Source organism: Bubalus bubalis, chromosome 22 (genome assembly GCF_019923935.1).
Source record: "Bubalus bubalis isolate 160015118507 breed Murrah chromosome 22, NDDB_SH_1, whole genome shotgun sequence".
In the NCBI taxonomy this organism is placed as follows: Eukaryota; Metazoa; Chordata; class Mammalia; order Artiodactyla; family Bovidae; genus Bubalus; species Bubalus bubalis.
The window spans coordinates 470,181-496,607 of NC_059178.1; the positions used below are offsets into that span (position 1 = coordinate 470,181).

The 26,427-nt window shown below is 45.7% G+C and overlaps 1 protein-coding gene across 1 annotated transcript; it reads right to left on the reverse strand.

The window, feature by feature from the left end:
* Nucleotides 1-1,003: 1,003 nt before the first annotated feature.
* SERPINB5 (serpin family B member 5) lies at nucleotides 1,004-24,975 on the reverse strand. The gene is made up of 7 exons (XM_006045383.4): nucleotides 24,832-24,975; nucleotides 17,469-17,643; nucleotides 15,454-15,591; nucleotides 12,875-12,992; nucleotides 9,381-9,523; nucleotides 4,623-4,790; nucleotides 1,004-2,505 (listed from the first exon to the last, which is right to left on the reverse strand). The coding sequence occupies exons 2-7, from the start codon at nucleotides 17,634-17,636 to the stop codon at nucleotides 2,113-2,115; spliced, it is 1,128 nt and encodes a 375-aa protein (XP_006045445.1). The 5' UTR covers nucleotides 17,637-17,643; nucleotides 24,832-24,975; the 3' UTR covers nucleotides 1,004-2,112.
* Nucleotides 24,976-26,427: the final 1,452 nt, after the last annotated feature.

Sequence of the window (26,427 nt, forward strand, 5' to 3'; positions counted from 1 at the left end):
CAAAATAGAAAATCCAACTTTCATGGGAAAAAGCAAGTCTTGTAATTCAATAATATTTTATTTTCAACAGCATAAAAGGAATTCAATACTGAGCCTTCAGAGCAAGAAGAAAGCTGAACCTATTTACAACAAAGCCGGTGGGGGTTGGAGGGGTGGGGAAGGAGTTCTGCTGTCCTTCTGAATGCAAACCTTCCAGCCACCCTCTTTCTGCAGTGAATTAACACTTGAACTTGTGACACAGATAACTTCTCAGAAACATCTTTAAAAACATACTATTATTGTGCGTTACCAACTAGCTATCCACAGTAACTGAACCCGTAGACGCTGAGAAACATACGCACCGAGGCAGCAGGAGCATTTTCAGTTGCCCACCCAACAGCATTAAGCTCTTCCCCGTCCCACTAACTCACAGCAATGACGCAAGTCCCTTCAACACCCGGAGCATTCTTTTACTGCTACTGTGAGAGTCCGGGTGCATTTAAGTCCCCGATGGCCAGACATCCACAAGCTTGAATTTCCTGCCAGTGGTCTCTCGCCAACCCAGCAACAGGTGGGCATTCTATCAAAATTGAAAGTGATTTTTTTTTTAAGTTAGGCTTAAATTATTTATTCTGAAGCAATCTGTTACATCTTTTACGTTGCTGTTGTTGTTGAGCTTTATTGAGATATACTTGATATAAAACATTGTACCAGTTTAAGGAGTACAATCGGAGAAGGCAATGGCACCTCACTCCAGTACTCTTGCTTGGAAAATGCCATGGACGTAGGAGCCTGGTAGGCTGCAATCCATGGGGTCGCTAAGAGTCGAACACGACTGAGCGACTTCACTTTCACTTTTCACTTTCATGCATTGGAGAAGGAAATGGCAGCCCACTCCAGTGTTCTTGCCTGGAGAATCCCAGGGACAGGGGAGCCTGGTGGGCTGCCGTCTATGGGGTCGCACAGAGTCCGACACGATTGAAGTGACTTAGCATAGCATAGCATAGCAAAGAGTACAATGTAATGATTGAATATTTCTAATATATTACGAAATGGCCACTGCAGTAAAGTGAGTTAACATATCGATCACCTCACCCACTTACAACTTTGCATGTGTGTGGTGAGAACTTTTAAGATCTACCCTCTTAGCAACTTTCAAATATAGGATATGGTATTGTTAACTAGTGGATACCAAGGGGGGAAGGGCTGGGGTGGGAGGAATTAGGAGATTAGAACTGACACATATACACTGTGGATAATATGTATAAAATAGACAAGTGATGGGACATGCTGCATAGCACAGGGAACTCTACTTAACCCACTGTGCTGTCCTAAGGCGAATTTTTATTGAGACCTGAACTTCCCATTGAGGTGCTGCCCCTTGGTTATCACAGGTCCAACTCTGCAAAATTCCACAAAGTTCTGAAAACAAAGTCTTTTCGTAAGCAGGAGACACGCTCATTTGGCAGCAAAACCTGATATTTTGGGCTGCCTAGTATCTTTGTTTGCGTTGTGCCAGTATTTTACATTTTATGGCAGACATATTAAGGTGTTGATTTATAGGGTGCTGTTCCAGTTTCTGTCAGTGGAATTCCATAGCATACAGTATATGCAACATATTATCTTTCTAAAATCCCCCCAAAGTCAGACTTCGAAGGAAAAATTGGTCCCTTATGCTCAGCATACGGAGCCGTGGATGTACTGTCCCCAAGCCTCATTCATGCCAGGAAAGCTTTGCAGCGCCCATGTCCCAGGAAAAAGAGGATGTTAGAACATTCTGCATCCCAGAAAGGGAAGGCTAAGCTTTGGTAATAAAAATCCTCTAGATCCTCCTTAGAGGAATTTTCTTTGAGAAAGACTGTGTTCCTGCCAATAACCCTGGATTGTCTGACAAATAATGAACACGAATTGTTTTCTCTAAGGTGATTCCTTAAAGCACCGTCTTCTAAGGGAGTGGGAGGGAAAATTTAAAAAAAAAAAAAAAGGATTGGAAAAAAGGTCTAAAGGTCTATTAGGGTGAGTACCAGTGGCTTCCTGATCCAGCAGTATTAACAATTTATGGTATTTAAAAAATGTTGTCTAGATGCAGAGTCGGCAGAGAAGTTGGGTGGGACTTAACCCGGGCTCTGCCACTTAAGGAGAACAGAACTTGCCAAAGAAAACGATGTTGCGAGTCTTGTTGTGCCTGATGATATAGATAAAGGGGTGGTCGGCATTGAACTCATCCTTGTGTTGCAGGATCCGTGACCCTGGCACCTCTATGGAATCCCCACCATCTTCAGTTATTTCTAAGGACACTCTGTGAATGACATTTGAGAGGGCCACTCCCTTCGTCTCTGACATCCCAGAGAAATCAGAGGTATCCTCATTAAAGATGTTTTTCAGCCCTAGGTTTTCCAGACTAGCCTTGGGATCAATCATCTTTTCCACCTTAAATTTTGGAATGGAGAGTTTGACTTTGGCATTGGCCATCATGCTGGGATTTGTCCACTGCAGGAGCGTCTCTGAGTTGAGTTGTTTTTCAACCTGAGGGACAAAAAGCAGAGGAAATTATTTTTTTTATTTCCAACTGTAAAAGATCCTGCTCGATTAAAAGCATACAGTGTCATGGAGGGCCTGATTTGGAAGTTGTACAGATGGTCCATCAAAGACAGAACCGACTCTGCAGTTTTGGTATGTGATGAGGTTCTCTTAAAAATGGCCACCAAGCCACCCAGCATCATTCTCCCATACACCTTATGACAATGGTCCCTTCGCTCTGAAATTTATGAGAGCATTTCTTTTAACTATAGAGGAGATCTATAGGTATGAATCCATGGCTTGTGATGATGCATGGATAATGGTGAAATAAATATAAAATTAGAAAACTGTTTATGCATTGTATTTACGGAAAGCTTATTTTAATTCCTCCACTAGGAAACCTAGAATATTCGTGCCCTAGGCATAGCATCAAATTTAATAAATTAAAGCTAAAGTTACCCTTTTTAAAATGAGCATTTGAACTGTCTAGGGTCATTCTTTAAGACCATAGGTGATTAATGCATCCATTTCAGTTGGTTATTTTTAAAATGCTGCTGCTGCTGCTAAGTCACTTCAGTCGTGTCCGACTCTGTGCAACCCCATAGACGGCAGCCCACCAGGCTCCCCCGTCCCTGGGATTCTCCAGGCAAGAACACTGGAGTGGGCTGCCATTTCCTTCTCCAATGCATGAAAGTGAAAAGTGAAAGTGAAGTCGCTCAGTCGTGTCGGACTCTGCGACCCCATGAACTGCAGCCCACCAGGCTCCTCCGTCCATGGGATTTTCCAGGCAAGAGTACTGGAGTGGGGTGCTATTGCCTTCTCCAATTTTTAAAATGAGAGATATGCAATGATGCATAAAATGATTTAGTCATAAAATTCTTCACTGAGCAAATCTTAAATTGCTCCTTGGCCCTCCAATCTCTGCACTGGCTAAAGGAGAAATGCATGTACAACAGAGAATAATACCTTGACTGTTACTACATGAGGCAATCTGCACTGAAGTTACTCATATGAAACCTACAAAAATCAGGGAGATGACAAGGTCACAAACTGATCACCAGCTTTATTTCTAATGGGGGAGGGAACCATTGGACTCTCTTGCTAATCTATGATGAGTATTCTTCATGGATACTGTTTCATTTAAGACAAATTATGAAGACCAAAGCTTCCCAGGTGGTGCAGTGGTTAAAGAACCTGCCTGCCAATGCAGGAGATGCAAGAGATGCCAGTTCAATCCCTGGGTCAGGAAGAGCCCCTGGAGAAGAAAATGGCAGCCCACTCTAATATTCTTGCCTAAGAAATCCCATGGACAGAGGAACCTGGTGGGCTATAAAAAGGAGAGAGAAGAATGAACAGAAGGAAAATAGAGACAGGAATTATGATTCAGTTCATACAGTAACAGATAAAACATAATGAGAACCAAAGTAGCAGGGAGGCTGAGACCAAGCTGGCCCATCCGCTGAGTCAGGGAGTAACTGAGCAGCCCGAAATAGAAGTGAATTCTAGGTTCCTCAAAGAGGCACTACTCGGGGCTCAGCTGGTGAAGAATCCGCCAGCAATGTGGGAGACCTGGGTTCGATCCCTGGGAGGGGGTGATCCGCTGGAGAAGAACATGACAACCCACTCCAGTCTTCTTGCCTGGAGAATCCCATGGACAGAGGAGCCTGGTGAGCCTGGTCTATGGGGTCATAGAGAGTCGGACACTGAGTGACTCAGCAGAGCGCAGCACAGCCTGGAGTTCAGAACGTTAAGAGCGCATATTCCAATCTCCTGGGCTCACATTCCGATTCTACGTCCCCCACACGGGTTTGTACCATGTACCTAGCCCTCAGTGCCTGCGTCCCCTGGTAAACTCAGTACTCAGGGTAACAGTTTCTAACTCCTGCGACTGCCGTGAGAATTAGATGACCAGTGCGTGTGTGAACTTACAGTTCCTGGCACACTGTAAGTACCAAATAAATATTAGCTGTTTTAATATTGAGGAGAAAAACCCCCAAAGAACCCTGAAACCGTTGGAGACCATTAGGCAAGGTTACCGGGCGCCCTCCCACAGCCCCACAAGGCCGCCCACGCGTCTCCTGGCGCCGGTGCGCCTGCGTGCTGCCTCCCACTGCCCTCCTCACCTGCTCCAGGCCCGTGGGCCCATCCTCCACGTCCTTGGGTAGCAGGATGAGCATGCTCAGGTGCTTGTTCTGAAAGGGAAGCTCTATGATCTTACAGTTGACACCATCGATGTGGCCCATACAGAACGTGGCCTCCATATTCATCATCTGCACTGGTTTGGTGTCTGTCTGTAAAAGGAGAAGAAATTTGCTCTGCCTGCTTTTCACACACACACACACACACACAATGTGTATATATATATACACACACACAGCACATAAATTTGTTCCTAATATAGCTTCAAGTCGTTATGGCTTAAAGCGGCCACAGGGGGATCCACACTGACAGAGACGGTCCTGTCAAGAGTTTATGACTTCCACTGAAAAGTTATTCATGTGCTTTATAACTACAGGAACTATACATAATATAATACTGTATTTGCATATATAAAACTTTAAAATAAGATGGAATGACTGGAAACACAAGCAAATATTAACTTAGGCTTTATAGATGCCTGTAATTACAAGATCTTTTAAGCATTGCTGGTGAAGCTCACTTGAAAGTTGATTCCAGCGCAAACCCGCATGTCCATTTACATAGCTTTTCCTCATAAAATGTCTATTATGGAGAAGTCAGCATATAGCAGAGCAAAATCACGCTCACCCAGTCCTCTGTCTGCCCGTGGTGTTTGTCACCCGGCCCCAGCCCCTCTTCTTGCTCTGATCTGATTGGACATGAGGACCTCGGGTTTGGTCTCCATGGACATAAACAGGTGCTGTGCCGTTCAGTGAGCACGGCAGCCTCCCTGGGCTCAGCTCCTCTGCCAGCAGCGAGGGGACTGGGGGTCTCAGGATGGCCATCCCTCTGGGGGAAGGTGGGAGGCGGGAGTGGGGAGCAGCAGAGGGGAGGGGAGGGGGCTACACAGGACAGGGCACCTCTGGCTACACTTTTCCTTTAAAATATCTGAAATGAGGCAAAACATAAAGATTTTACAAAGGTGGTTGTTGGTTCATTGGTGCTTGTTATATTATCCTCCATAATTTACTGTACACTTGAAATATTTCCTAATTTTAAAAATTAAGAATGATTACAAATAAAATTATCTCAAAGTCCTTTATAGCTCCTATCACACAGTCCTTCTCTCCAGGCAGCATCCCAGGCCCTTTTTCTCTGTGTCCCCATTAATATCTGACCTTGTGTCTCTGCCACAGAGGTGACTCACTTTCTAATGAAAAATTAATTCATACTAGGGAGTAAAGACTGATAGTAATTTAGTGCAACTTACTGTCTGGGTTTATACCTCTCACGCGATATTTGCCTGTTTTCTGAATCTCTTTGGGGGGAAATTTCAAACATCAAGTCTGCAGAAATAATAGAACAGTGAAGTTCTTATCTGGCATCTTCAACAGTAAGCTAAACCTTACCCAGAGCTATTTTCAAGCAAACTAGATCTTACTTGTTTTACTGTTTCTATATATACCCATTTTAACACTTGTCACAGTGTTAGAAATATGTGCGAAAGACTTCCCTGGTGGATAGCAATCCATCTGCCAACGTAGAGGACACGGGTTTGATCCCTGGCCCAGGAAGATCCCACATACCGTGGAGCAACTAAGCCCTCACACTGCATCTGCTGTGCCCATGCTCTAGAGCCTGTGACTCCTGAGTGCCTGAACAGCAGCTACTAAGCCCGAGGGCCCAGAGCCTGTGCTCCACGGAGAGGAGCCGCAGCGAGGAGACTGTGCACCCGGAGAAAGCCCGAGGGCAGCACCAAAGACCCAGGAAGACCGAACTAGCTAAGTAGCAGCGTGTGCAGCCAAAAGGAGGAGATACTGCAGAAAAGAAATGTGTGTGCACACGGCAGCCCCTGCCCATCCAGACTACAGGCAGAGCAGGAACCATGACCTACACCTTGGTATATCCCAGCACGGAAGAACTGCTCACTAAACATTCGGCTGTTATTAAATAATTGAAGACTTTGCCTCTATATATAACCAAAAACAAAATTATGATTTTTTAAAAAATACTACTTTTGGAATTAACTGATAATTCTTCCATTTCTCAAAGAAGATATAGATTTGTCTAAAAATCTCCATTAGTTTAGATTACTAATAGTTTCTGAATTCACAAAAACTGTGATCACCAAAAACTGTCATCCATTTCATTTTTCAGCACTGACTGTGGAAACAATAATCCCTCTTTCTAAAATATAAATTAAGACATGTCTCTGAAAATAAGACTAAGTAACAACCATCCCAGAAAATACAGCATGTATGTGTGTGTGTGTGTGTGTGTGTGTGTTCACCTTTGTCAGAAGAGGTATTATACTAAATTTTTAATAATATAACTGCATCAATTTAGTCTAGCCCTTAAAAGACATGAGACCAAAGGACACGGGAAGAGTTTCAGTAGCATCACGCGAAAGTTTGGGAGCTGACAGAAGCAGCTCACGGGAAACATAATAACCTGTGCCTTCAAAAGCAGGGTGTAGCCCCACACAGCCTTGAACGGTGTTTTATTTGATGAACCTCTGAGAGATCAATGGCATTTTAAATCCCTATTAATTCTCTTTCTAGAGTCCAAGACTCCAGGATGTTGATCCGACCAAGCTTTATGATTTAATAAGAATAAAGGAACTGCACATATTCTACCCACCTCTGTAAAACACTCAGTGACGAATGTGAAACACAGACCTGAGCCTGAGCAGCACAAGAGTCCGCGGTGAACCCCCTCGCTAGTGCAGGGTTCTGATGACTCTCTGGGCTGGCCCTGCAGCCGGCATGAGAAGCACCATTAGCAACATCAGCTCAATGGACAGGAGTTTGAGCAAACTCCAGGAGATGGTGAAGGACAGGGAAGCCTGGGGCACTGCAGCCCACAGGGTCGCAAAGAGTCGGACGACTGAGCGACTAAACAGCAGCAGCTACAGGCTCTAGGAGAGACCTGAAAACTAGAGTCATCACAGGGCTCCAGGGTAAATGAGCTTCCTTCCACTACATCGCTGACCGACAGACAGTTCTGAACCTGTGTTCTTATCACAAGCCAGATCCCATCGAACGAAACCAAATCACACCATCCTATACATTTCTGGAGTTTCCCAGGTCCTCTACCTGATCTCAGAAGGAGAGCAGTGAGCAGTCCTGAAGAGAGATCTTAGTTCCCTGCCCAGGAAGTAAACCTGGGTAATCCAGCTGAAAACCAAGAGTCCTAGCCACTAGACCACCAGGGGCTCGAGGCTGGAAGAAATGTAGGCCTGGCTCTTGCCCCTGTTTGAAAGCAAGACTGTTTCAGGGAGGCAAAAACTATAAGAACAGGTACAAAGTTTATTATTAGAGATGCACTCAACATATGCATGAGCAAACAGGAAAAGAGTCTGTTTATCTACCGCAGAAGCAGAGCAGAGATGCACACCCAGAGAGAAAGGGCACCGGCCGCCTCTCCAGTGAGGGGTGTGCGGCAAGTCAGAAGCTGGGCAGAGACCCCCCCGGAGATGCCCTGAGTGAAGAGGGCGCGGTGAGGAGGTAACGCCAGTCACTCACGCGCGACAGTCCCCCCATCTTTGTTTACCTTTGGCCAATTACCTTGTTTCTTTCGTCACACCTGACTGGTCCATGGACCCTCCCCGAGATGCATGTACAACTTTTCTTCTAAAACGGATCCCACCGCAGAGGTCTATGGGTGTATGTCCACACTTATTATGGGGTGAGGTCCCCTCCCTATTAGACCCCCGAGAAGCCTCCCTGCACACGATCAGACAGGGAAGACTTCCTTGACCTCAGGAGTGGGCATCTTATCTCTTTGCTTTAGCAGAGCTCAGCTTTTGCCACTACCTTTGTTTGGGAGTGTCTGGGGGAGAACAAAAGCTCAGTTTTACTCCACGTGACAAACACCAGGCATCCAGCCCAGAGGCCCACTGTCTCCCACCTCATAATGAAACAATCAGTTTTCCAGTCTCAGGTCTATGACTTCTTATTCACTCAATAATATTAAAACTATACTTCCCTACAATGCAAGTTTGTAATTCTTCTCCATAATGACTCTCAGCCCTGGAGATGCGTAAGCTATGCTTTCTCCTTCAAGGTCAGCAAGCACCTCTAAGCACTTTCTAAATTAAAATATCAAACCATGTACTTTACTGCTAACCGATGAGAAGTGAGATCACAAAGGAGTTTATTAACCTGGAATAAGATTCCCAAATGGTTATGTTTCGTGATGATACAAAGATCTCTGACGTTGGGATTTAGTTTGTTTCCTTTTCCTTTCTTATTAATGGCCCCAAATATCTGTAGCTATTTTCTGGTTGGTGATTTAGATTTAACCACTATGTTATAAAGACTTCCCTGGTGGCTCAGATGGTAAAGAATCTGCCTGCCATGCAGGAGACCTGAGATCGATCCCTGGGTCAGGAAGATCCCCTGGAGAAGGGAATGAAAACCCACTCCAGTATTCTTTCCTGGAGAATCCCATGGACAGAGGAGCCTGGTGGGCTACAGTCCATGGGGTCACAAAAGAGTTGGTCACAACTGAGAGACTAACCACACACTGTATTATAAGCTCTGTAAAATCTTACTCAGACCCTAAGGACATCCCAGAAAAAGAATAAGAGTCTCTGGATTATGGAGTTTTTTCTACACTTACCCCCTGGCTGTTGTCTTGGGAAAAGATAACCTTTTGTGCCTTAACTGCCCTCATCGGAGTGAATTCCCAGGGTCCCTTGCGTGGATGTGATTTTTCAGACCCACAGCTGGGACCCTGTCTGCTGCAGGCAGCCCACATACCTGGTTGATTCTGAAAGGGCATTCTTTGGTTTCTGACTCAGGAAATTTCTTCATCCACTTTCCAACAAAGTAGGCAGCATTAACCACAAGGATTTTGGTCTGGTCATTCACACTGTTGTCAGCTAAAATGTTCTCAAAGTGGCCTGCAAACAATTTTAGAAAACCACAAATTGCCCAGGGTTATTCTCCCAAACCACCTCTGATGTCCACATGCAAGTCCACTCACTAGCTAGAGCCACGCCTATAATGTGGCTCGGTAGCCCAGCCCATCTCATTTCAAAAGGATCCCTTCTCTCCTTCCATCCCGCCACACCCAGCCTTTCCAAGAGACCTGGTGAGGAGGGTGACGGGGAGCAGGGGAGGAAGGAGGAAAGCACGGCCACCACCGTGGCGTCTCTACCGTGCCGAGGAAAGCCGTGCCGGACACTCAGGCATGGTGCCCTGCACATCTCCCCCCTTTACAGATGAGGAAGCTGGGGCTCCCTGTTAAGTCCCTTGCCCAAGACGATGCATGAGCAATGGGGAATTCAGGATTCAAAGCCAGTTCTTTGTGACACCAAAGCCTGTGCTCATGGAAAAAAAAAAATGCCAGAAACCTTATTTTCTACCCAGCCCTGCACCCAGTACTGTCCCGTGTCCCATCTCACTTCCCTCACGATGATCCTGGAGGGCAAACGTCATCATCCCCATTTCACAGATGAGGACACTGAGGCTCAGAGAGGCCACGTGGCTCTCCAGGTTCACTCAGCTGCCAAGCACGTTTGATGCCTGGACAAAGCTCTCCTCTTTACCCCGGAGCTCCCGCCCCTCCTCCTCAAATTGCCCGTTGCCAGTGCGTCTGCATCCAGGTCATCTGTAACCACCACCACCGGCTCCATGCCAACTGCAAGCACCACGGAGCTCAGACCCTCAACAGACAGAACAGGTCGATGGTGACAAACCCTTAATAAAGTCTTTGCTTTTGAATAGCATTGATGTTTTTGCAAAAGATTTTTCTTTGCCTAATCTCTTCGATGTTCTCACCACGGCTCAGACCCCCTTCCCGGGCTGTGACCAGTTGTGCAGGGACCTGCACGGGTTTCGTCGCCATCTTCAAATTCTCAACGCAGTTTTTAACCAAAGGCCCTATGTTTTCATTTTGCACTAGGACCTGCAAATTTTGTAACCCATCCTGCCAGTTCTAGGTGATGGGCTGACTACATAACAGCATCACTGAAGAAGGAGGGAGCTAGTTAATGGTGGTGTGTGTGTGTGTGTGTGCGCGCGCGTGTGTGTTAGTCACTCAGGCATGTCCGACTCTTCACGATCCCATGGACCGTAGCCCACCAGGCTCCCCTCTGTCCGTGGGATTTCCCAGGAAAGAATACTGGAATGAGGAGCCGTTTCCTTCTCTAGGGGATCTTCCTAACCCAGAGATCGAACCAGGGTTTCCTGCACTGCAGGCAGATTCTTTACTGACTAAGCCACCACAGAAGCCCAAATGTAGTGGTCAATTGCGTTAACTTAAACATCAAGCTTCTGATTTCAAATTCAGAAGTTTTTTCACTTAACTACCTTGTCCAGTAAAAAAATTTAAACTTCTGAAGATTTTAAAATGGAGGCTGCTGGAGAGAAATGCAACTTGTTAACAATTTTAAAAGCAAAACTGTTACACATTAATTTAAATGGGAGCTCTTCTTCAGGTATGCATTTTAAAATTGTGCCGAACCTGTGGATGTGAGAGTTGGACTGTGAAGAAAGCTGAGCACCGAAAAATTGATGCTTTTGAACTGTAGTGTTGGAGAAGACTTTTGAGAGTCCCTTGGACTGCAAGGAGATCCAACCAGTCCATTCTGAAGGAGATCAGTCCTGGGATTTCTTTGGAAGGAATGATGCTAAAGCTGAAACTCCAGTACTTTGGCCACCTCATGGGAAGAGTTGACTCATTGGAAAAGACTGATGCTGGGAGGGATTGGGGGCAGGAGGAGAAGGGGACGACAGAGGATGAGATGGCTGGATGGCATCACTGACTCGATGGACGTGAGTCTGAGTGAACTCCGGGAGTTGGTGATGGACAGGGAGGCCTGGCATGCTGCGATTCATGGGGTCGCAAAGAGTCGGACACAACTGAGCGACTGAACTGAACTGAACCTGGTATTTCCTAGACCAGATCTTTCTTTATATACAAAGTCAAAGAAAGTTCATTTCAATAACAAATATGTATCAATGTACACATTTGTGTGTGGGCATACTATGGGCTTCCCAGATGACTCAGTGGTCAGGAACCCACCTATAGATGCAGGAGACATGGGTTTGATCCCTGGGTTGGAAAGGTCCCCTGGAGGAGAAAATGGCAACCTACTCCGGTATTCTCTGGAAAATCCCGGGGATAGAAGCTACAGTCCTGGCAGGCTACAGTTCATGGGGTCGCAAAAGAGTCAGACACAACTTAGCAACTAAATAACAACAAGTACGTACCAACAAGAGTCGGACACAACTGAAGTGACTTAGCACACACACAACCATGTGAAACTTGAGTTTGACAACACATGCCCCGCTGTACAGTAAACTCAGACTCCAATCCAAATCCCTCGGTTGGTAATGGCAGCGTCTGGGTTTAAATCTAGGCTTGAATGACTCCCAGCCCACGTCCTCCCCAGGCTAAGCCTGTGGTTAGAGCGGGGGCTCTGTCCCTCCTGAGTCAGAGCGCCCGGGGGCCACCTCACGGCCTTGGGTCTCTGCTGCGGAAACACGTCCCTCCCCAGACTCCGGGGAGCGCAAAGCACCCGAAAAGCCCGCGAGGCTCTGTGTCCCCCCAGATCGCTCCTTGTGTCCCGGGGCAGCGAGGACGTGAACACCAATTTGCACCCAAATTCATCTGAGCTCCGATTGCTTCTTAGCAAGGAAGACAACTCACAGAGAATTTTCGTGGAGGGAGGAGCTAGGAAAAGGAGAGGCCTCAGGGAAGTGCTGAGCAAGAGGCAGGAGCTGTGCTGCTAGAAACCCGGGACCTGGGCTGTCGCCCGGGATAGAGGTTTGAGACAGGTTCTACCGTGGTGGTCTGTCTTGTTCCACTTTTTTGACACGTCTTTTTGATGACCTAAGGCCTTTCCGTGCTTTTTTCCTTAATAAATTTGTAGAATTCTGAGCTGAAAGTAGCTTGGAGGATAATCAGTTTGCAGTCCAAGCCCTTCATTTCCTGATTAAAAAACCAGTCTCAGAAACCGCCCCGAGCTGTGCTTTGTTAGAGGCACAGCTGGGGCTCTAGGAGGGCTTGCGGCAGCCTGTCGGGGAGGAAGACAAGGCTCCCCTGGAATTCCACCAACTCGTGACCTGAGGCAGGAGACGCCCAGAAACCCACGTGATTGAAACAGCTTGGTGCACAAGAATTAGGCTAGTGTACTGAAAACATTCAAAGAACCCTCCAGATGTTCAAGTTTATACTTAGCAGACTCATGAGAAGACACAGTCTATTTACTTAGTGATTTATAGCAGAATAAGTAAAGGATACTTGCCATCTGTGAGTTCCTTAATTGAGCTGTTGATCTGACCTTTCGTTTCTTCCAATTTATCTTTGAAATCAACGGTCTCCATCTCTTTTGCATAGGGTCTCTTGGTGGAGCTGATGAACTCCTAAAAAACATCCAATTCATAAAATCACAAAGTCCTTAAAGTCTGTAGTCAAACCATTGTGCCCTTATACAATTCTAGCACAAGGACTTCTAAATGTCTATCACTATGGACGCCCTTTCAAAATCTGTAACACAATATAAATTGAAACTTCATGGAAAATTCAATGAATTTTCTTTGTATTGCTTCATTTGTTCAATTCTAAGACAATACAAGTATTGAATGCCTCCGTCAATTTCTTTCTTTGGGGGAGAAAAGAAACATTATGCTAAAGGCGCACAATTATATGAATTCCAATTTCAGAAACGCAAAAATGTACATTTATATATGATGGTTTAGAATGGAAGAAATGCACAGACAAGAGAACTCTATGAGAAGAAAAATCTAACCCACACTGAAATAAAGATTATAATGATGCTTGCTACTCAAAGTCTGATCCAAGGACCAAGATGGGCAGCATCACCTGGGACCTTGTTAAAAATGCAGAATCTCAGGACTTCCCTGGTGGTCCAGCAGCTAAGACTTCATGCTCCCAATGCAGAGGATCTGGGTTCAATCCCTGGTCAGGGAACTAGACTGCATATGCAGCAACTAAGGCCCAGTGCGGCCATAAATTTAAAAATATTTAGGAAAAACTGCAGAATCTCAGGCCCCACCCTAGACCTACTGAATCAGAATCTGAATTTTTAACAAGATTCCCAGATGACTCACCTGCACATTAAAGTGTGAAACAGCGCTGCAGAGAACAGAGCGGTGTTTCTAAGTATGATGCTTGTTAAAACTGCAAAAGCCTGAATCCATCCCTGCTGATCTTGATTCAAGTGACCCAAAGCTGAGGATACACATTTTCAACACCAGGCAGTTGTGATGCAATTGGCCCTCCACAGACCACACTTGTTTGTACTGTTACTAGTAAATCTGTAGATGACATACAACCCGCAGAAGCAATGGAAAGCACTCTTTTTAAAAATTGCTTGCAACTCCTGGTTTGAAATAATTCGAAATGTTGAATGGAAGTTCAACCAAACTAAACACAGATTGATTAAATGCCATGTCACTTTACTTCTGAATACAGGACTCCCTGGATTTTTTTCAGAGCAGTCAGAACCTTAGCCAGTTGGATTCTCTTCATTGCAACCCAAACTTGGGACTGAGTTACCATTTACTGACAGAGCTTAGAACATTCCAGAGACCTTGCAAGAGGAAGGGCCTCCACTGTCAGCAACAAAATGCATTTAAGTATCTTTAAAGACCACCCCATGGGCAGAGGAGCCTGGTAAGCTGCAGTCCATGGGGTCGCGAAGAGTCGGACACAACTGAGCGACTTCACTTTCACTTTTCACTTTCATGCATTGAAGGAAATGGCAACCCACTCCAGTGTTCTTGCCTGGAGAATCCCAGGGACGGGGGAGCCTGGTGGGCTGCCGTCTATGGGGTTGCAAGAGTCGGACACGACTGAAGCGACTTAGCAGCAGCAGCAGCAAGGACCACCTAGGGAGTTTTTTAAATGTTTTCATTCTTGGGCCCCAACTCACATCTCAATATTTCTTTAATTCACCCAGGTTATTTTGGAAGAAGAAAGCTGTGTGTGTGTCTTTAAGCAACAAAAACAAACTCACAAGAGTATCTAGTGATCTACACCCCCAAAAGATCCTTGCCAGAATACAAACATTTATTTGAAGATAGTAAAACTAAGGCAAAATATTTAACTGGTAGTCCACCTTTTAGATTTGGAAAGCTTGAAATTCTGACCATCCAAACACAAACTGAACTCGATATTACTAAAGTAGAGAATGAACATCTCTGTAGTTAAGGAAGTTGGCTACGTGTTTCAAGTGAAGATTTTTAAAATATTATGATACACTCTGGATCAAATTTAAGGATATTTCAGTGTTCTTTATATGATTCCTCCTAGAAACTCCTAAAATTACCACCACTGCCTTGGATACCCACCTGACCAGCCTGGCAAAACAAACAAAACTGGTCTGTGACTGACAAAAACTGTCACTTCGTACAGTTATTATTTTTCTTACTGATTTTGGGAAACATCAGAAGAATATTGTGTGCATAAACAAGCAAGGTAAAGAAGTTGAAATCTTCCCAGGTCACCTGCCCTGACGCTGAAGGAGAAAGAGGTTTAATCATGGGCTGTCTTACATCTAGAGAGACGCATTTGTTAGAGAGTTAATAACCCCATTTTCCACCTCTCTCAGTGAGGAAGCTCAGAGAAAGGGTGGGGTGTGTGGGTGTTTGAGAGTGAAAAAAGGAAGCTCATGGCTCCTCTGTATTTTAAGTTAAAATATGTAATTGCAATTGATTCCCACTATATTCAACCTCTCCCCTGGGATTAATTTATTTTAAATAAACCATAAATAAGCATCTAGAAAAAGTCGTTGGTCTAACCATGAGAAAACGTCACCCCTGGTAAGCAGCTGAATCTTGCTAATTCCACTGAGCCACTTACTGTAGAAAGATTCAGAGATTTTTCTACGTAGAGCCGTTTGATTAATTTCAGGGAGTAAAAGGAACTCAGCTTGTTGACATCCGATGTTACTGTTTGAAATCCAAAGGGCACATCTTTGACATTTTCAAAATGAAGGACCTGTGAAGAAAAAAATCCCCATCAGCCATGAAGCACTGCCTGCTCCCGTGGTGGTGGACACATGACGATGGCCAGCCTCCTGGGGACGGGGCCTGACCATCTGACACAGAGACCACGGTGCGCTGTGGTTCCCAGAGAGCAAGGCTGCTCAGCCTTAGCGCTGCTGGCAGTTCAGACAGGATAATTCTAGGGGGAGGGGCGCAGGGGGCAGTGCTAGGGCACCCCGGCACCCTGGATGCCAGAGCATGCCTCCTTCCACTCGTGGCAACAGAAGTGTCCCGGTCATTGCTGAATGTCCCTGAGAGGGTGAGAGAGGGAAGGGGCAGACTGCCCCCAGCCGAGAAACACCAGCATAAAGGTACTCTTCTCTCGACTTAACTATAAGGAAAATTTGCCCTTTCTTCAGAATGATGCCTCTATGCTTTTTTCCAAACTTGGAAAAGATGGAAGTAGGTTAAAACTTCTACCCAATTCAGAGACAAGAAGAGAGAAATTAATGCCAAGAGACAATCACTAGGCAAGTACCAGATTCCAGGACACAGGAGCCTCCAGAGTTCCTTCGGTGCCCCTAACTAGTGCCACATGGGCTGATGGCGTCATGTAAGGTAGGCAGCTCCGTGCCGTCTACGGCCTATGGTTTAGTAGTCCGGCCTTTCACCCCAGCCTGTACCTACTAGAAACGTCTTGCCCAGCTTTCAGAATTTCACTCTCTGCTCTGCAAAATGGATTGACAACACCTAGTTGTCTAAATTGCCGTGAGGATTACAGACACTATCTGTAAAACACCTAGAATATTATATGGATTCAAAATGTTGATAATTATTTTTATAGTAATAAGCCACTTAAAACCAGGATGCTATTTTCTGGAAGACTTAAAACCTTTTATTTTATTCCTAACTTTTTTGTTCCAACCAATAACCCAGCCTCTTCTCAGCTCCATGGTGCCCAAAACATGACATCAGGATAAGGTGCTTCTCTCCCCATCGTGACCCATAATAACCGAGCCCTGATGCCACACCTCGGGTGACATCACTTATGGGCACACTGCACCCGTGAGTCATACAGCTTCAGTCCTGCAGGGTCAAACTGGCTGGTCCAAAGTGGTACATTACTGTCACGCCTATTGACAGGCAAACAGACCAGAAAGTTAAAGAACCCAAGCGCCCACTGTAGGAGAACAATAGCAGGAGCAGTACCAGAAATGCTCTTTTCTGTCTCTTCTCTAATGGTAGGTGAGGAATGAGGAAAGGGAGATGGGGTAGGGATGGTGCAGTGGGAGAAAGAGGGATGAAAAGATGAAGCTCCTCTCCCCACAAAGGAAGTGTCCTTTTCAAGTCCCACTCAATTTCAAGTGTAAATTCTCCATTGAAATAAGCATGGATACATTCTATCTATCCAGTAAGGATATAGAATAGGGCAGAATATACTATAGAGTAGAATATAGTGGAGCCTGCATCTTAATATAAAGCATGATGCTTTAATAAATTCTGTGCATAAGACAGAGGGCTTAGATATCACTCTTCCTGGTTGGGGTATTTGCAGTGGAACATTAACAAACATCCTTTTGATTGACACTTACATTCTAACAGGTAGAAAGATGTCATATGACTTGTCAAAGGCCACTTGTTAGTGGAAATGCTTTTGATTGTCTAGTTAATCCCCGGGTTCTCCCCCACAACACAGTGCCTGTTCTAAACGTGGGTGGCAGGCCAGATAAATGAGCTTTCACATTTAAAAAGTAAACTGAGAGAGTGCTAGAAGTGGCAAAATACTCAGCCCTGAGCAAATCTGACCTCAGAGCCTCACTGCCTTTCCCCAGGGACCACCGGTGCATCTTGATTACTCTTCTCCACTCAAAGCAGAGGCTGCGGCCTTACCTGTGCAAGTTCATCTGCTGTGTCCCCTTTGGCACCGACTTGAGCAAGTGACAGAGAGGTGGACAGACAGATGGGAGAGAAGAGGATGTTGTCCGCTGGCTCCTTTTCACACAGCTGTTTGTACAGGTCAACTGCAAAAGCCGAATTTGCCAGTCGCAGGGCCTCCATTGTGGGCCTGGAACAAAGGACAAGAGAGAGGTTATTTCTAAAGCACCTTTCAAGTGACCTCAACTGCATCCGGCAGCGCAGTAAGAATCCCAGTCAAAGTCACGGGCTAGGGTAGAAGAGAGGCAAGAACTTCCTGTAAATGCAAATCTAAAGCCAGTGGTGAAGCAACTCCTGCCCGCACGTCCTGAGGTCTGAGTGTCCAGATGTGCGGTCCTCTCTCTGGACAGCTCTGCCCTGAACCTCTGAATCCAGGCCCATTCGGCTAGACCACTATCAGGAGTGGGATTAGTGTGACTAATTAGATTAACGGTCAGTCGGGACACCTCTTCTCTGCATGGAGTCAGGACGGTAGTCAACACTGATGAAAATCAGTTTATTTATCTATATTGTTTCAATTAGGATTTAGGTTAAACCATATAAAACTGAATTTTTTGTAGATTTCAAAAACAGTCAAGTCACAGCAGTTCTGTGTGATTCCAGTTAAAGAGAGAGAGGGCACCTTCAGCTAAAAATATGGAGCCCAGGGCTCAGTGGTAAAGAATCTGCCTGCAATGCAGCAGACCCAGGTTTAGTTCCTGGGTTGGGAAGATCCCCTGTAGAAGGGAATGGCAACCCACTCCAGTATTCTTGCCTGGAGAGTCCCATGGACAGAGGAGCCTGATGGGCTACAGTCCATGGGGTCTCCGAAAGAGTCGGACACGACTGAGCGACTAAATAACAACCAAAGTAGAAACATCAGCAGTGGGTCTCCTCTGGTCTTGCCTGAGAACTCATTATTCTGAAGCAGAGCTTCTCCAGGTGGAGCCTACAGATCCCCTGGCAGCCCGAAGATCCTTTCAATGGGTCCATGAGGTTGAAACTCCTTTCATAATAGTACTTAGACATCGTCTTCCTTTCACTCTTAATCTCTCACAAATATACGGTGGAGTTTCCCAGAGACTATGGTGGTGGTGGTGATGGAGTCGCTCATTGTCTATGAAGTCAAATGTTAGAGAGATTTTCAGAAATGAAAAATGATGTTACTCTTCTCTTTGTATGATTTCACTTTAGAAAACAGTTATTTTTCATAAAAGTATGTTATCCATGTTACTATGTAATGGTTCCATTATTGTTAATGAGTTTTTAAAATATTTCAGAATTTTTTCAGCTTTAATTTCTAACTTAATATCAGTAGATACAAGCAACATTAAAAAAAACCTCTTTGGGATTCTCAGTTATTTTTAAGCGTGTAAAGGATCGGAGGCTAAAGCCTGATAACTGCTGTGCCATTGAAAGGCCTGCCTCTCCGTCTAGCCTAGTGCAGCAGATATTGACTGATGAGGCCTGAAGGCTCCTGGGGAAATCCAGCAGTCAGGGCATAGTCCCTTCTAGAAGCCAAGCTGAGCTGCATGAACCCCTCCGCTCTGCCTGACCCCAGGATAGCATGTAGGGGGCATCATTACCCCTGGATGACCATCCCACGGATCAAGGTTGGAAGCATTCCCCCAAGGCACTCAAGCACTGTGCAGTCGTGTATTCAGACAGCAAGAGCGAACATGGCTCTGAAGGTCCTCGGGTCGGAAGCGCTCCCTGGCCTCAGACGCAGCATCACCACTCGAGACAGAGGGCTTCCGTCAATCAGGAGCCAATGCGTTAGAGTCGAACGCACGAACAGGATCTCAACTTTGTACCTTATCCCTGAACAGAATTTCAAAATGCCAAGACAAGAGACTAAGATCAAGGAACGTGCCCCTGGTCTTCAAACAGTTCTTCAGAATTCTCCCTTTTATGAGACATGTGGCTTGTGTGTAGGACAGACTTTAAAAGATCATAATAAATCTCAGTCACAAGTTTACTAGCAAAAAAAAAAAACTTTTCTGTTGCCCCATTCATGCTCACTGATCTTCTCCAGTGACTGCTTTCTCCCATGTCCGATAAGTACAGCCAAGTGACCTCAGCGTTTCCATTATGAACCTATGATAATGTAACCTGGGGCTTCCCTGGTGATCCAGCGACTAAGATTCCGAGCTCCCAATGCAGGGGGCCCGGGTTTGGTCTCTGGTCAGGGATCTAGATCCCACATGTGGCAAGTAAAACCAACTGCAGCCAAATAAATAAATAAAAATAGACATTAAAAACATTAAAAAAAAAAAAAGAAAGTAACCTGAAGTCAGGCCAGGGACCTTACATTTCTTTAAGGCCTAGTACCCTTCTCTTCTCTGGGGATGGTGGGGGCCGTGATAGGAGAGTGAACTCTCGGGGAAAGGGGACCCCAGGAGGAGGGCAGAGGGCAGTGAGACACACAGAAGCACGCGTCCCTCACAGGGAGATTAAAGGGTCTGGGGAATCCCAAACTTTCAGGACAAGAAGCCCGGCTTCTTCCAACAGCGGATTTAACAATAATACTGAGCTTATCTGTGACTAAAATTCAACAGGAGCTATTTCTCTGACAAATGGAAAAGGCTAAATGAGCTATTTCTTCACCCAGCAGAGAAACCTAAACCCAAATGCCTGCAAACTTCTCAAACAGCTGAAGCCCTAACCATACTAATAACAATACGAAAACACACCAACTACACAAGTAGTCCTTCCAGGCATGTATTTCCAACCAGCTGAGAGAAGAAATCTGAATAATTTTGCATCATTTATAACAAACTTTAAAGCTTGATGTCTTTTGTGTGTTTAAAGCCTTGGAGTAATCTGCTGAGGAAGTTTGACTGCAAACATCTAAATGTGGATCCCACGAGTGGATCAAAGGGTGAGGACTGAAGCATCTTTCATTCACACATTATAACATTATGGGATCTATTTCACCCAAATGGCTCCAAGTGAACACAAGGTCGTGGTGGCTTTAAGCACAGTTAATTACACAACATGGTTAGTTAGCACTGTGTTGCAATCCAAGGCTTAGATTCAGTCCCTGTTGGAGAATGTAAATCAGGACTCACTTAACATCTAAGTTGGCCACAGAGACAAGTAATCAGTCAAGTGTTGCCCGGTAAATCTGAGCAGTTGCTTGGTAACTAGCTCCACGTGACCTGAAAGCAGGAAAGCCTCCGGTGCGAGGCGGCTCGAGGGGAGCACTTTCCGGTGCGAGGCGGCTCGAGGGCGGCTCGAGGGGAGAGTTTGGCCACGACAATGGCACCTCCTTGTGCTGCAGGTTGAAGCGTTTCAACAAATCTCGGCAACTTGAGCAAAGCATGCACAAGAAAATGGGTCAGGTTCCTAAGCAGACCATTTTGCAAGAGCAAACGCTATAAAAATTAGAACTACCATATGGCCCAGCAATCACATTACTGGGCATATGCCCTGAGAAAACCATAATTCAAAAACAGACATGTAGGCCAATGTCCGTTGCAGCACTATTTATTAATACAATAGTCAGGACATAGAAGCAACTTAAAAGTCTATCAACAGATGAATGGGTAAAGAAGATGTGGTACATATATACAATGGAATATTACTCAGCCATAAAAAGGAACAAAACTGAATCATTTGTAGAGACATGGATGGACCCAGAGTCTGTCATACAGAGTAAAGTAAGTCAGAAAGAGAAAAACAAGTATCGTATATTAACATATGTGTGTGAAATCATGTATGATGAAATCTAGATTCATCTGGTACAAATCAATCTAGTTCCAGGCGGGAATAGAGATACAAAGAGAGAACCAATGTGTGGACAAGGTGCAGGGTATTGGGGGGCAGGCAGGATGAACTGGGAGATTAAGTTTAACATAAACACACTACCATGGATAAAATAGATAGGGTAGGAACCTGCTGAATCACACTGGGAGCTCAGCCAGGGGCTCTGAGGGATCCAGAGGGCTGGAATTGGGGGAGAGGGATGGGAGGGAGGCCCAAGAGGGAGGCGATATGCACAGCAGAAACTTATACAACTTTGTAAAGCAATTATACTCCAGTTAAAAATAAAAATAAAAACATCAAACCAAAAAGAAAATTATGGATACAGGAATAGAGATTAGCAATTCCTACATGGTAAATTTACATATCGAATGACCTGGTCAGAGTGCTAAAGTCTCTGCAGAGTCTTCATTTTGTTATTCCATTATTACAGAGATAATGTCTTTCATTTTCTTGAACACCTAATGATTAGAACAAGTAAGGAGAATTTCATTTACAGGTTCAACATGGAAGACACTACATCCTTTAGTCACTTAAAAGTTTAAAAGACATTTGTATTTTAATCAGAGAAACGTGAGAGAGAAGTTAAAGTAGTAATGCAAATACAGTAAACAACAAGTTCTAAGAATTTCATTGTAAAGTTGCTGTTTTGTTTTTATTATTTGCAATACATCCTAAAGTCATAAACGTTTAAAGGCAGACAGATCCAGGTTTGGATTTAATCTGGCCCCACCTCTTCATTTTAAAGGTGAGGGAAGGGAGGGGCACAAAGATACAGCGATTCTCCCAGGCCACCCACGCGGGGAGTGAGAGTGGCCAGACCAGACCCGGCACTCACTTCTGAGCTCCTGGTTCCCAACCACGCCCATCACCTTCCTTCTCAGTAATTGTGTCTTTGCTGACATTTGCTTGCTCAGGAGCCTTTAGAGTTCCGAAAACCCTCCGTGTCTTGGATTACCCCTTTAGAGACATCAAGATACCTTACATGTTTTCTTCTTCTTCTTTTTTTTTTTACTTACATGATTTCTTTCTTTTTAATCAAAACAAAACTTTCCCCCCTGATTTTCCTACTGGAAGAAACTCTTGTTCTCTACCATTAGTGTTGCGAACTATCAACACTACACTGCTTTCATTTAATAAGTGTCAACTGAGCACCTAACAGGGTGTGCCAGCGCCACGCTAGACATGAACAAATCAGGTTTCCGCCTCCGAAGAGCTGACGCCTAATGGCATGATAGGTCTGTAGGCGCGATGGGTGTTTTGACCTGGGGCACAAGTTACCACGCAGCTCTTAGGCGACACAGTGCACTCCTAGTAGAAATCTCAGCGAGGCCTCCTCAGGGACAGTGACATCTGATACGGCACACTAAAGGGGGCTCCCGAAGAACAAGGAGGAGTGAGCCATGCACCCAGGCGGACCAGAGAGAACTGCGAGTTCAGAGACCACAGTGAAAGGAGTCCTGGACGAACAGAGACTGGCGCACTGGGTTGTGAGGCCAGGCAGGGAACTCGCTTCTCCAGACTCACATCAGAGATGGCAATGAAAGGAGTCCTGAACGAATGGAGATGCACGCACTGGGGTGTGAGGACAGGCAGGGAACTCGCTTCTCCAGACTCACAGCTGCTCAATGACCCCTGCACGATTTCTAACACTTCTAATACATCTAAGCCAATATTCCCCCAGACTTTTCATCTGTAGACCATCTGGGTGAGATAAAGGTCCTTTCGTGGAGACAGTCCTTAGGCAACGCCTTGAGAAGTTTTGCCTATTGCAACAACTATAATGGAATGTCTAGAAACACAGTATCAGGACTACCCTGGTGGTCCAGTGGTTAAGACTCCAAGCTCCCAAGGCAGGGACACAGGTTCAATCCCTGGGCGGGGAACTAAGATCCCATATGCCGCACAGTGTGGCTAAAAAATACATAAAAAATAAAAACATGGTCTCTGCTGTTGGCTTTCCAACTCACAAGGAAAAAAGTCAGAGCCAGATTAAGAAAACAGGAGATCTCACAGCTTCTTCCATGTGAAAGAATAGTGTGAGTCTGAATGAAATGAGTAAGGAACCTGAAAAGTGCTTTGTTAGCGGGAAAGAACAACATGATTCTCAGTGGTAAGGTCAAATGCTTGATTTCCGATGGAGAGGAGCCTCTGCTTCTCGCAGATATCCTGAACCATCACATTTGCTCCCACCTGTTTAGAAGCCTGATCTTTACCGCTGAGCCATCTGTCTGCTGCCTAACCATAAACTAGAGCCAGACTCACCACATCAGGATGACCAAGACTGCCGAGACTTCACACCCTCAAGTTGAACCCGCAAACCAGAGGGACTGGTTTGCGGAACTCAGGTCCTAGGAAGAAAAGGTATAAACCTGCCAACTCATATGGAGAATCCTTTCTTCAGACAAGCTTCCATCTCCACGCCCACCCAGGAACCTATCAAACACTTACATATACCTAAGGATACTTACATAAACCTAAGTGATGAAGGTTTGGATGCACCCAGTTCTATTCATATCCTCTTCCGTGATGTAGGGGTGACAGAGCTGTTAAGAAAATTCCTGGTGGGACTTCCCTGGCTGCCCAGTGGTTAAGACTCTGCACTTCCAATACAAGGGACATGGGTTCAATCCCTGCTCTGAAAACGAAAATCCCACACGCCAAAGGGCGTGGCCAAAAAAATGAAAAGAAAATTCATGGTGACCTGGAAAAGACCACGAGCTTTGAGTTTGACGGCTTGGATTCCACTTCGTCCTGCCCTGTATCAGCTGAGGGACTCACAAGACAGGGGATGGGGACCCGAAGGATGTGTCAGAGCCGCAGTTCTGTTCATCTGAGCCTGACCTCATTAGCAGCCTACAAGGACAGCCTGGCCTGTTAACCGCTCTTTAGTGTGACAGGCTTAAAGAAAACCATCAACACAGTAGCTTCCCTGAGGAAGAAACTATGAGCCAACCTGTTCGAAAAGTCGCCCAAGAACACACGCTGGAAATATGTGATTCGCTTCAAGTATCTTGAAACCCAGATAGGGAGAGAGACTACTTCCAGCCCTGAAGAACGCAGGTGCAAATAAACGGACAGCAACTGGATGCTTTAAAATGCGCAGAAAAGCGATTCCGAGGTCTGAACCTCACCGCTCAGCGCCAGCCAGGAAGGCGGCCAGACGCTCCTGTGCGTCCCCGCGTCCTCAGGTTAGGGCGCCACACCCTCTCTGGAACCAACGCCGCAAAACACTGAGCTCCAAAGCAGGGCTGAAAACATTCTCAGAAATAACTCTCCCCCGTATATCACTCTTTCCCGCCCGCTCCCCTCCCCATATACACCAAAACCTCCCGGCCGTGCCGTTCCTGCATATTCTGACCTTGTACGTGGCATGCCTGGCTCCCAAAGGACCGGGCGCGGCAAACGCTGCACTTGCAGGGATGGTGGCCACGCGCAGCTGACTAGCCCAGCCGCGAAAAGACTCGATTCTGCCCACTCTGCACCATCGCAAATCATCTCAAAGAGCTATATTCTTTTAAGAATTGCCCAAAACAGGGACACCACCAAGCCCTGCTACCTGCGCTTTGCTTACCTGAAGTTACAGCGGTCCAGGGAAACGCACGGTCGGGAAAAGGAAAGCCAGGTGCAGACAGACCTGGACGTGAGAGCAGCTCTGCTGGGCAGGAGCGACTCACCTGAACTCGCCCGCGGCCACGCCCACCGGGCCCCGCCCCGCCCTGGGGCCCCGCCCACCGGGCCCCGTCCCGCCCACTTCTGCGCCTGCTCTTCTGGCTCCCGCCTCTTGGCAGCTTGTCCACGATTGAAAAGAAGGATTCAGACGGAAGTTGCTGTTGTCTGCACAGCTTCTGAAGGCCTCCAACGTGCTCAGGCAGGACGGGACTGTCGGTGGATCCTACCTGAGGCTGAAAACATGCATACACACAGTAGGGCACCCCTAGTAGGCCACGTGGGGCAGGAAGGTGACATATTACATAAAATAGAAGGAATATGTGATGGTCCTGACAGTTCATACTCTTCAAATATGGTGATGCCACAGAAAGTACTCTCACCTCCATAGCTCATTCTGCTAGATGCCAGAAAAGAGAAAAGTGATCACACACAAAAAAGAATCTATGAATACATTCTACTCAGCAAAATATGTAATACCAGATTGGGAGACATTGTTGACGGGCCTCCGGATGAAATATGGCAATTAGGATTACCCAGCTTTGCTAGAAAATCTCTTTGTGTTTTCCAGAGTTTTCTTGCTTTCCGGCAGCTCCTTTTTTTGCTGGGAGCTACTCCCTTCCTAACTGAATCTGTTCTCAGGAAAGGACCTAAATCTGAGCCAATTACTTATCTGCTATGCTCATTTGATGTTCTCTGTTGTTCATTTACCACGTTATCTCATAATCATCTGTTTTATTGTACAATCTCCTCTATCTCACTATGAGAATCCTGAAGTAAGGACCACGCCTCGTTCATTTTTGTAATACCAACACTTGGTATGGTCTTGATAGATCTGCAGTCAACTAATGCTCGTTGGCTATATGAATGAGAGTGACTAAGAGTGACTAATAGCTTCCCTTCTCCCCATGCCCTGGGTGTTTTATTATGAACCAGGTCAAAGTCATAAACTAAATGAGTTGAACTCTGAAAGTAGAATTTCAGGCATCAGGGGAACTAGTAGAGGCAAGAAGGTCATCAGAGAGTGATGTTGGCCAGCTACCCCTGGAAAATGACACCATTCAGCTGTAGTGGGGAAATGTGGGTTTAAGAGTCAAATCATAAATTTGGAAAATGACTCTATCTTACCATTCATCATCTGAGAAACCCTAGGCAAAGTGCTTAATCTCTCTAGCCTCAGTTTCCTCATCTGTAAAATGAGACACACGGCACATGAACAGACGGGAAATAAAAAGTGTCTGGCGCATAGCATGTGGTGGTGATCAGCACTTGGCCTATTAGGCAGGCACGGTCTCGGGCAATAATCATAATGACCACAAGGCTGGTGCGGGATATTCACATTTAGGTTACCATGGTAACTTACCAGCACCTGCAGCCTGTCTGCTCTGTTGTTGTTGTTTACTTGCTTCAGTCATGTCCGGCTGTTTGTGACCCCATGAACTGTAGCCCGCCAGGCTCCTCTGTCCATGGGATTTCCCAGGCAAGAATACTGGAGTGAGTT